The 12,688-nt window shown below is 38.4% G+C and overlaps 1 protein-coding gene across 8 annotated transcripts in view; it reads right to left on the reverse strand.

The window, feature by feature from the left end:
* LOC132859745 (transcription factor 4-like) overlaps positions 1-12,688 on the reverse strand; it is a 132,802-nt gene that overhangs the window by 52,352 nt on the left and 67,762 nt on the right. For 5 of the 8 annotated variants that reach the window (XM_060890643.1, XM_060890644.1, XM_060890642.1 and 2 more), the window contains 3 exons: positions 11,106-11,167; positions 2,521-2,650; positions 1,011-1,060 (listed from right to left, as the gene is read on the reverse strand). In XM_060890643.1, coding sequence (XP_060746626.1) covers positions 1,011-1,060; positions 2,521-2,650; positions 11,106-11,167 — 242 coding nt within the window. Of the gene's footprint in view, positions 1-1,010; positions 1,061-2,520; positions 2,651-3,546; positions 3,567-11,105; positions 11,168-12,688 lie in introns of those variants that run through there. The other 3 variants (XM_060890641.1, XM_060890646.1, XM_060890647.1) reach the window with 2 other exon arrangements.

A 12,688-nucleotide genomic window follows, 5' to 3' on the forward strand; every position in this document is an offset into this window, starting at 1 on the left:
CCTTGCCACTTTTGTTCAAAATATTCTTTTTAAAAATTAAAATACACAGCCATACAAATACCTTTGATTGGTGCATTATTGGCAATCTTGTAAATAAATTTAATAAAACAGATACTGCCATACTGTAGTACAGTTTACTTACAAGATATTACCTGTGGGGGTGAAATTAGGTGTCACGGTTTTAAACACAGTGCCTTGTGGGTTTATTAAATTACTTTTAATTACACTTTATTAAAATAATAATAAATAATAAACAGGCACAAAAAAAAAACTATGCCATCGGTGAATTATTTCTTAATACGAGTATCATGTCAATTAAAAAAAAACAATTTTGAAAAAAAAAAAACATTTAATTGATCTCAGAAAGTGTGACACGTTCACTACTGAATGTTTCTATCGCAAAATGTTTTATTAAAATGTCTAGTGGAAGAAGAAAAAAAAATTGTCAAAACGTATGAAGATGCAATAAACAAATTGCAAAGAAAAATCCAGCAATGACCATCTGCTCACAAACAAACAAGCAAAAACTGAAACAAAAACTGCTTGAACAGTCCCACATAGCAACCCCCCCCACCCCCATAAAAAAAGAAATCCATTAAACAAGGACACAAAAACACACACTGCAACAGCAGCGTTGTCAAGCATATGAAAAGTACGCATAAACACACACATCGGCATGTGTCCGTCAAACAAAAGGACATACTTTTGCTTACGGATTTTGAAAACAAGCAACGCACACAGAGGAGCACCGTAGATCAGAGTCAGAATGTGAAAAAGCTCAAAACTCGTTTACTGACTATTTCGAAACAAGCACCTTCACTTTAACATGTGCGACCGAGAGGACATTTCAATACACAGAGTTGCTGCAAACATAACTGTCAGCAATACACTGGCTGATGTGTTATGGCATATGCAGACTGGTGTGTGTGAGAACCAGAGTGGATGGTAAAAACATTACTGCGCTGAAGTCAGACTGACAAAGAACAGGAGGAATAAAAGGCACGACTTACCGAGGATGGCAGGCCTGGAGGAACTTTACGCACTTTCTTTGTCTGGACCTCTGAAAAATGAAAAGATTTTTTTTTTTTTTCCATGTTCTGATGTCATGTAACACATTTCAGATAAGAGAACTACATTTTAACCATGAGACAGGTGATATGACATGCCAGCTGCCGTTTTATATACAAGACATAAAAAATAAACAAAATCCAAAACCTGGCAAAACAACGCGAAATGAAGGTAACTAGGTTTGGTGTTTTTTTGAAGGAGTAGGAGGGGATGTGTGTCTGCATGTGTGCATGAAAAGGTGAGACTTTCATGAGATATGAAAAGAAGTGCAAATTGCCAGGAGGGCATCGAGGCTCGAACCTCGAAGCCTGATTTCTGAAGCACTACCATATTTAGATTCTTTTAAAAAATCTAATTATGCTATGTGGAAAATTTGATGGCAAACACTGGGACATTGAACAAAGCGCAAGTGATTTAATCATTTAAATCCAAAATGCATTCATTTTAATTAAAGTGCACAAAAAAGTTACGTTCTAATAATAATAATAATAATAAAAATAAAAACAAATGTATTATAAATGTGTAAATAAAAAAACAACATCAACAACAAAAATTATATTTATATATATATATATATATATATAAAGACCTGTCTGTAAAACAACACAATCACAGACAGGTGACAAATTAAAGGAAAAGGCAGTTGTGCTGTTCAGGACATTTTGCTTGTCGCCTTCTCCACTTGTCTCCTTAACAGGAAGTCGAAACAGAGTTTCTGTGACTGATCACCTTTATCCTAAGTTGAAACACTTCTACCTCGATGGGTGTGGTCTCTTCCAGGATGACTCCACCCGTATCCACAGGCACCCGAGGGCTCACAGAATGCTTTGGTATGAAGGAAGATGATGTAACTTGAATGCTATGGTTTTCACAGTTGCCAGCTCACAACTCAGCTGTACATGCTTGAAAGATTTTGGAGTGATGTTTTAGACAGCGCTCTCCAATACCATTGTCATCAAAATCATCATCATCTAAAACAAACCAAGGGAAAATCTTCGGGAAGGTGTCCATCGCTCCAGTACAGACGCAGAGATGTGTAGACACTGAGATGTGTAGCCATTAAAGCTGTTCTAAAGGCTTGTCTTGACCCAACACTAAAACATTTGATGTAGTCTTTTCCTTTAATCTGTCACTGGTCTGTATGTATCTCTCTGACGTCTGCAAAAATGATTCCAAAAAAATTTACCTTTATGAACAACTTTGTACTGTTTAATCATCATCATCATCATCATCACACTACTGATCACAATAATCACTATGAAAATAATAATGGTGATAGTGATGATGATGATGATGATGAAGAGGGTGATGTATCTTCAGGTAGTGATGATAATGCCAGACATTGTGTTAATAATAATGAGGCCAGTGGAAATAATTATGACAGGACAGAACAGATTATGAAAGACAACAGAAGAGTGATGTTGGTGATAAGGACAATGATGTTTATGTTACCCATAGAGTCGCTGTGCATGGGTCTTCGCCGCTGGTTGCTGCTGTAGTGCTGATAATACTGAGAGCCTGGTTTAGTGGGGGAAACTGTCCCGGGACTCACCATTCCCATCTCACCCCCCATGATGCTCTGCTGCACCACAGGCATGCATGCGCACACACACACGCACACACGCACGCACGCACACACACACACACACACACACACACTTTATTAATAGCAAGATTTCAAAATGAATACAAAATTTAACTTAACGAAATTTCAAATAATGCAAATACTCCAGCTTCAATACATTCAGAATATGAAACTTTAGGACACAAATCCTTTAGCTACAACTATGAAGAGCTTTACAAATCACACGCCATGAGGGACACAGTGCTCACAGTGCTTCTGTGTTAAACAAGTGATCAAAGTGGCATGCATGATAAAATACTGAATGAAAAACGGTGATAGATTAAAAATGATGGTCGAGATACACAGTAGAGCTTGAATATTATTTATACATTTCTTCTCAGTAAGCGCTTTATCCTGGTCTGAGTTGTGAGTCTAGTCTGAGAACACTGCGAGTAAAAGAAGAACGCACAACACAAGGCATGCACATACACTTTCAAAACTAGGGGCAATTTGAAGACACTAAACTAAATACCAGCTAGTTAATTGAGAGTAAACCTGAACACATGGAGAAAATGTACGCAGGCGCGAGGAAAATGTTCAAAAAAAAATCCACACTACCTGCTGCATCAACGTGCCACCTATCTCCATATTATAATACATAATCATAATGAGGTAATTCTGTGTAATGTTCAGTTACTTATAATCTGTTTTATTACGCCTCCACATGATTTACAACGAGCCAATTAAACAAATTACTCCAGTGAACTTAACACAAAGCAAATCTGAGTAAAGAAGAAAAATCCTGCAATACATATGAATACCTATAAAAAAAGTATGTCTAGAACACGTTTATTTTTACATTTAAGTTAGAATTGTGTGTTTGTGTGTCAGATGCTAAAAAAGCACACACTTACCCTGATCAAGCACATCCTCTCATTAATCTCCCTGTTAGGGTAATTCTGTGCTTTAAACGCCTTCTCTAACCCACTACATGATCATTTTTCAACTCAGGAAAACAAAAAAAGCAGAAGGATATCTGCCCATGCTGAAAGTAAGTATGAAAGAGAGAGAAAGAGGAGAAAGTGTGAGTGAGAGTGCATAATAACTCCCCCTTCCAAAAAAAAAAAAAAAAAGTTTGTAGAGTTAACTCGCTTGTTACTGGCTGTTAATTAGTAGAGTTGATCGAGAAGAGATAAGTGTTTGGTCTAATCTAAATTCCAATCACTGACTTAGACACAACAGACTTTAGTGATGCTCCGCTAGGCCACCATTCACATGCAAAACACCATTAAATGGGCCAATTAAGGGCCACAGGAGTTCCCAACCCCGCCCCCCATCTTTCACATGTTAAAACAAAAGAGGCCTTGTCTTAAATAAAGTCACTGGCCCCCTTCCCTCCCTCCAGGGTACGTAGTTAAGGAGCTTTTTTTAGTAAGGGTGAAGGGGGCTTTGGCTAAAACAAAAGCGTCTCGTCTCGTCTCAGAGACACTTTTCTCAAGCCCGGCGACGTCGTCGTGGCAACTACACAGGAAAATAAATAAATAATTGAAGGATGTGCAGAGCACTCCCATGGTCAAAGTTGGGCATCTAGGGCATCAATTTCAACAATTCCATGCTCGCTGATTTCAGACCTGGCACTGTAGTACCCAGCTGGCATCCAGGAGAAAATATTAACAAAGATAAATGGGGAACACCTGAAGCGGCATGAAGGATTAACACTCAGCGTTAATAACAGTGGAGCACAATGCCTACTTGGCCACCAAATGATGATTACAAAAAATGGAAAAGACATTAGCATAATTACAAAAGTGCAACAAACAAAAATGTAAACAGTGTGTTGGGATAAGAGGAAGAAACATAGACAGAGACAAAGCTGAAAAGCCAAAAATGGAGCTAGTTAGGTAGTGAAGTGGAGGAAAGAAGAGAATGTCTATATGAATGAGAGAGTGGGTAATGAGCAGGTGAACATGTGGGTGAGTTTGTGTGAATGGTGAATTAATATGCGTGTTTCTATACCAAACACTATGCCAGAAAACTGTGAGATTTGATTGTTTCCTGCTACACCATATTTCCAAAAACCTGTTCCTGATTCTAGTCAGCAAATCAGGATGGATTGTAGTGGAGCTTCTACTCCTGAGTTGCTGACTGGTTAAACACGTTGCTTACAGCCTCAGTCACAGCAAAATAAAATAAAATACTGAATGTTTTTCTAAACCTAATATCTATATATTAATGAACTATTCCATTCGAAACATCAGCACCTCTTTACTTTTGTAACTTGGATGACAACATAACGTACAAATGAGAGTTTTATAAGTGAATTCCTGTGTGCGTGTGTGTGTCTGTGCGTGTGTGTGTGTTACAGCAAAGTTTCCCATCGCAGTCTGTCAGCTCCCTCTGTAGGGAATTGAGTCCCAAAGGAAGGGTTTAAGGAACACCCGAACGACAAGGCACACGCATGCACAAACGCTCTTGCCTTTAAACTGCTGCTAAGCCACTTCAGGATGAATGCAGTGTGCCTCACTGAAGTTCACTCCCTGTCCAATGTACAGTGATCAAACTGCTACTTAATGACCACAGACAGCTCTCCCACTGACCCTCCCACACACACACACACACACACACACACACACAGACACACACACACACACACACACACAGAGAACAGAACAGACCTTCATTCTTCGAATTCACTACACAATATGGGTTCCTTAGATAGATAGATAGATAGATAGACAGACAGACAGACAGACAGACGTGTGTGTGTGTGTGTGTGTGAGAGAGAGAGAGAGAGAGAGATAGAGAGAGAGAGAGAAAGAGAGAGAGAAGGAGATATATGTAAACTTTATAAAATTGCCAGTAGTGCTGATTTACCCTGCCCCCAAACTGATACACACATAAACACACACACAGAAACTACATCTTGATGACAAATAAAAGACAGCAAGCTTTGATGCTGATGACTCCAGTGCTAGAAGAAAGGAGAAAAGAAAAGACAGAAATACAAACACTGCATTCATGTGTGTGTGAACAAGGCAAAGTGTGTGTGTGCATGTGTGAGTGAAGGTGTCAGGCTCACTAAAGCAGATTCTTGACAGATCGGACCTGCTCTTTATCCACTAGCAGCTGCTGTGGCATGCTAACTGCTAATGTGCTGTTTGATCTGAACACATCTGAACGGGAAAAACCCAGCCTCTTTATATCCTCTGTCTTTCCCTCTCAATGGCATGGTTTTAATGACCTCTCCACTCCAGATCCGGACCAGCCTGTATTCACACTTTTCTTTTTTATTTTATGCCCTGCAGCAAAGCAGCTCAACATCGCAAAACAATCATACGCAACCATATAGAATCATGTCATGTCTCAAGTACAACAAAACTGCATGAAAGAGTTACAGATTGCTGTTTAGCTACATTTTCACAAAACGACCTTGTGACTGCAATCGAAACATGGAATGTGGTGTAAAAAAGTTCTAATGCCTAATGAACAATGAATTTAAATAATGCAAACGTGCCCTGAGAAAACTGCTTGAGATGGTTGATAATAAAATAAAATAACCTGTCTATTAGCAATGGCAGATGTGTCTAAATTATTACAGGCAGCCTCTGGGGAGGCCATACTGTAGATTTAAAAAAGGAGGGAAAAAACACAGCTGTTGCACATGAACACTACCGTCATATTACCCACATGTTTGGACACGAGAGCGTGAAAGAGGGAGAGAGAGCACGAGAGAGAGAGAGAGAGAGAGAGAGAGAGAGAGAGCATGCAAGAGAGAGAGCACATGAGAGAGAGAGAGAGAGAGAGAGAGAGAGAGAGAGAGAGAGAGAGAGCACACAAGGGAGAGAGAGAGAGAAAGAGAGAGATAAAGAGAGAGAGCAAGAGATAGAGAGAGCAAGAGAGGGAGTAGAGAGAGAGAGAGAGAGAGAGAGAGAGAGAGAGAGAGAGGGAGAGAGAGCAGCTGCTACGTCTATGTAAGAAGTAAATGACTAGAAGTTTCACATTACTATTGACATTCAGATTCTTTAGCTTCAGGCTGAAGATGCTAGAAGGTTTTAGGCCACATAATCACTGGAAAGGCATTAAACATAAGAAAGACATATTTTCACAATCAACTGCGCTGAAAGTTGCCTGGCATGCAACTAATCTGTCTCTAAAAAGACGCCCTGTGCAGAAGTGTGTACTCACATGTGGTACAGTGAACACATCACATAACATAAACCTAAACATTTACTGAATTAACAGATTTTTTAAGCAGAGTGTCCGGTGTTAGAGTTGTGAAACAGTCAGAAATAATGCTTTAACTTTTTTTGCAAAACTGAAAAATCTTCTAGACTGGGAGAATTGTGGTGTCCCAGTAACAGGACAAAAAAGCATTTGAAGGAAAATAAATACACACAACAGAAAACTAACAGAACGCCCGTATCCGAGAGTCAAAGGAGCGAAACCTTTGCTCTCTGGGGCAGAGGCAGGACATACTCTTTTTTCCCTATAGATGACAGTGATGTTAACACTTTTTGAGCATCTGTGCATCATGAATGTGTAAGAGGGCAGATTTCCTCTGACGAGAACTTAAAATGATTAGAATGTATGGTTCAACATTAAACATTTACTTAGCACTATAATAATAATAATAATAATAATAATAATAATAATAAAAGTCCACACATGAATTTGTTATGTTTTCAGATTGTTGAGTTGACCTCAACCCCACTGAATGAATTGTAACACTTGCAATGCCATATAGCTCTTAAAGGAAAAGAGACCTTTAGAGACCAATGGGATGTTTAAAAAGCACATATAGGTCTGATGGTCACGTGTACAACGTTTGGCCATATAATCTACTGTAGGTATTTTTTCATGTATGCTTTAATCCCACAGTGTTGTTGTCCTTAGCGTTTATCCTCTGTGTGGAAATCTCTAAGCTTCAAAGTGAAATAAATAACTTCACAACCCTGCCTGTGAAGGTCACAACATTTCTGTCTCAAAATACTTTGGGGCGTGTAATCATCCTAATGATATATATCCACATGTGCATCAAAAAAATCCACCCACACCCACACACCCACCATTAGTATCCAAACATTTCACAACACCCTAACATGCTAATTATCATATGCACACAGCATCAGCCTGAAAGACACCTGAATGCACTGAATGTGGATGCATCACACACCTGCCCACATGCTCCGACGACAACGATCAAACACCTTCTAGTATAAAACAGACAGAATCATTTGCACCGTTGTCGCAAATTTGCCTCCTTTCACACTGTGCCAGTGTAGGATGCCAATGTATGTGCCACTTTTTCTCATCAACTCATCAGAGCATGTGTGTGTGCATGTGTGTGTTTATCTACCCTTTAATGGTGTCTATGTTTCCGTTTTTTCCTTAGAAAATAAGAACATTGATAGGTTGTTCTGTTGTGAATAGCCCAATCTTGATCACAACTGGCAATTTAAGAGAGTGTGAGAAAAGTGTGTGTGTCTGTGTGTGTCTGTGTGTGTCTGTGTGTGGAAAGGAGAAAAAGAGCACTGCCTAAGAGCCCTCACATTGATTTGTGGCTCTCATCACCTTGTGGAATGTTAGCAATGGAATAGGATCTGGATGAGAAGAAACGACAGGTGAAAAAAGAGAACGGTAGCTTTTAGCCACATCTCTCTCTCTCTCTCTCTCTCTCTCACACACACACACACACACACACGGGCCTTTTTAAAAGGGAGCCCTTAACAAGGGGCAATTAACACGTTAACATGCAACAGGGAGACGAAAACTCTGAAAGACAAGCAGCCAAATGGAGGAGAGGAGTGATAAGCATCTCAGCAAATCACCACCCGTGAAAGAAGGAAAAAACGAAAGAAAAGGAAGACAGGAAAGAGGGGGAAAAAGTGTGAATTGCCTCTTTTTCACAGCCAAAAATAACCCGGTAAACATCTCAAGTGGAACTGCTGTAACACAAACACTAAATATGAAGTAAAGTCTCAAACACTGTCAAATCGCCTGTTTAACACAAGCGAGCGTTTTGGGAACGAAACCAAAGCAGACGATTCGACGGCTTTATTCAGAAGATTTCACATCACTAAAGCAGCTAAGTCGGTGTGTGTATATTCACACACCCCAAAACTGTCTCAATACAGTGGAATGTACAAGGAGTGCATTAAAAAATAAATCTGAATCTGCTTTTAATCTTAAATGCTGTTAACAGCTTGCTCATTACCCCATGACCTTGAAACCCAATGTAAAAGAATATGTTCAGATTTGTCATGCTGTGTGTGTGTGTGTGTGTGTGTGTGTGTGTGTGTGTGTGTGTGTGTGTGCGCGTGCGTGCATGTGCGTATAGTTTTACACTTGTTCACAGATGCAAGAAGATGCATTACCTTTTCATGCCCAATTGACCAAAATGTCAATGAACATAATACATTACGGTTTTTGAATATGTCCATTTTCTTATTTTTGTTTTTTCAAATGTATCCTCTAGGTACAGTGTTTTCTAAAAGCTCCATTTGTCTCAGTGTGAATGGAAGGCCAAAAGGAAAATAAAAAGATGCATCTTCAGATTTATCCAGATTAATGTGGACGTAGACTCAGTTATATAAACCCATAAACATTAATCAATGTAGGGCTCAAGAGTAGTGCAACTTCAAAATAACATTTAAAACCCTATCATCAGTAGATCATGAGTCTGGATCCTGAAAATGGGAGCAAATCACGGATGTGAGGGAGGCATGCTCTCACTCTGTTGTCAATCAAAGTGACACAAAACATTCACACGTGTCTGTGAGCTCATGTATGTAGAAGAGAGCAAACAGCACGTTCCTCCAAGTGTGTTCGAAACACTAAAAATGTCTCTGTATCACAGAATGTGATTTTAAATAATACATTTAGTATAAGAACAGAATTCAGTTTGCGACACAAGTTCAAATGTTACAGCAATATTTATGCAGGAAATGAACCGCTCTCGTATTCAGAAGGTGGTTAAGCAGCTGCTTCTTTATCGACTCTCTGGGTATAACATCACCTGTGTGTAGACCATACCTCTGAGACTGCCTCTGATTTTCTCAGAGTGTAGGTGTCTAAAATGTTTTTGTCCAAACAACCTGCTTTAAATGCAAGCACTTTACTTGAAATGCAATGAAAATTCTGGGATGGAAAATGCAGGCTACGTCAAATACAGTGTAATATAGTTTATAGTTTAAGCAATAAAACAATAATATAATAAGTGGACAAGAATATGGCAAACATGATAATAAGCATCCAAAAAAGTAGTTTAAATATATTGTGCTCCAAAAAATTGGTCAAAGATTGAAGCTCATAAGAGCTCGTTTTAATTGAAACTTCAATAGAAGCAATTCCTCCTCAGTTACATCCAATGTCTGAATATCAATGGATACAATTTCAGAAGTAACTCCACGCGATGAGTATGTACGTCATCTCTGAATACGGCCCGTAGTGCACAGTACATGATGCAAACTAATGAGTTCTTGGTAAAGTGTGTCCAGTCTAAACAATAGAGGAACACAGTAATATTGTCACTGACTGTCTTTCTATGTCTTTCAAGGATTTCTTCAGCCACAGATTTAAAAAAAAAACAAACAAATTATTATACAGTTTGGACATTTGAGAGATTTGGCTATATCCCAAATCTCAAGCTTTAGCAGGTGCATGTGGGATGCTTTCATTATTCACTGCAATGCTGAAATAATGCATCTCCTGCTCAAAACTCTGCTGAACTGAACACTGTAAATCAAACCAGGGCTATATTGAGCAATAAAAGGCAACTTTTGTGACAGGGATTTATATTCATTTTGGAAAGAGGGGAAAATATCATTTCGGACAGGGAGCGTGGACTGAGACTTAAATAAGCAATAAAGTGTGGATAAGAAAGTTTTACAAAAGCTTTAAAAGGATGTCCTTCTCTCGCTCTTTCTCTCACTCACACTCATACATACACTCTCTCAAACTCAATCACATGCTCTCTCTGATGGCTCTGTCTTGTCAGCTGTCAAAAAAATAAGATTGATTTCAAAGCCAGCTAATTTTTCATAAGTGACAAGACCCCAAATTTGTCCCCTTTTTTCTAGACAGAGAAAATTCACTAACTCATCATTATCACTCCTGGTCACATTGTCTGTCTATCCATATATGAACATTAGGTGGATGTGGATGTATTACAATAAATGAATGTTATTTATTTATTCATTCATATTCATTGACTGCTATAAGTAAAATGGTGAGTAGATAAATTTCTCCCCAACTACAACAGCAACTAACAGTATGAGCACTGACAGCATTAGGGTTTTTGGATATATACAGTAAGAAGCTACTGGAAAATAAACAGGAAGAGAGACGGACACCATGCTGATCCTGTTCTGAAGCAGTAAAACAGTGCAGCACAGTGCAGGAATTCGGCACAGAAGAATAAAGAATGGAAGCAGAAAGACAGGAGCGTTTTTGGAGAATGAAAAGGGACTCGTACCTGATGGCACCCGTGTAGGTTTGAGTCACGACTGTACGAGTACGATGCTCTTTCTGTTTTACCTGTTTAGAGAGAAAGAGAGAGAGTCATTAGTAAGTGATTTAACACCTGCAGCTGGGAAACACAACATTTCACACAGACACACACACACACAAGCATACACTAAGCTTTGTCAAAGTCCCTCAGTGGAGGCACCTAATTATATATGAACACATGCTGCATTCAAATTTACAATACTGCCCTTGGATTACAGCCAGACACTCTGAGGTCAGGACCAAATACAGCACTGAATTTGTATAGGAAAAGATGTTGTACCGTCTTTGCCCACTAAAGTACCCTTTATGTTCATGGGTATAGTTTTATGAACATGTGTTATTGTCGACTGTCTCTACTTTGTCCACTTTGAATATTCCTTATTCTTTTATACTGATTAACTATATTCTTATTACTCTTAGTTGCAAGCGCAATCTCTGTTTAATCTTCACAGTCTCTTGTTTGGAAGTGAGAAGTTTACATTTTGGAGGCTACGTATTGTATGAGAAATATAAATACTCAACCTTTCAAACCCTGCAGAAAATGCATACATCAAGCAAGCAAACAAACAAAATGTATTTATTTTAATTAATAAATAAATATTTTATTATTTATAATACGTTGTAAATATTATTTATACGTTACAGAATAATAGATCACTGAATCATAAAACACCAAATCGTAAAAAAAATAATATAGAACTAAACATAGTACAACACAATAAATAAAGTATAAAAAGAAAAAACTTATTTAAAATGTAGAAATAATTTACTGGCTGAAGTAGCATCAGATCCGAATCAACGCAATCTTCCCATGTGGACGTTTCAGTTAAAAGTAGTTTCAGAGACAGTAGTTATGTAAAAGGAAAATAATCCTATATCATTATCTTCTCAGCTCCAGAACATCTTATTACAAATCACTTTTGTAACGATATAAATTATTTTTGCATTCGCATATTTGCTTGACGTGCAGTGCTAAAAGGAAAATCTGCCATCTTCTCACAGTCAAACAGAATTTTCCCTATGAGGGCGTTTTAGGGAGACGAACGACAACCTCTTATTACATAAAATCCCACAAATGAGAGGATTAGTCACAGGTAAATCAGTATTTTAGACCATTCAGATTATTCTCAGTCCTTACTCTTGAAGGCGGTGAATTGCCAGTGCCTCTTTTAGTAATACTGTAATAAATTATTCTATAAGAAAATGACAAAGAAGGCAGAAAAACACACAAAACCCCTGTACACCGGTCTTGGCAGCCAGCTACAGATGATCTCTGTCATTAGCATGCGTTATATTCAGCCATGGATGTAATACGTTTTCCTAAAACTGCTGACATGGAGAAAACAAGTTGTGTTTCTGCTTGTTTCTATCCTCCATTTGACAGCTTTAATAACTCGTGTTGACAAAAGTCAAGTTTATTTGATATTTCACTGCTTTATCATATTTATCCAGGTGTGTACAGAATTTTATATGCAAAATGCGATGCTCAAGTCACCAAATTTAGGGTGGAAATCAGCCTGAATGGTCTCTGAGATGTGTAATTATGGC

Source organism: Tachysurus vachellii, chromosome 17 (assembly GCF_030014155.1).
Source record: "Tachysurus vachellii isolate PV-2020 chromosome 17, HZAU_Pvac_v1, whole genome shotgun sequence".
Taxonomy (NCBI): Eukaryota; Metazoa; Chordata; class Actinopteri; order Siluriformes; family Bagridae; genus Tachysurus; species Tachysurus vachellii.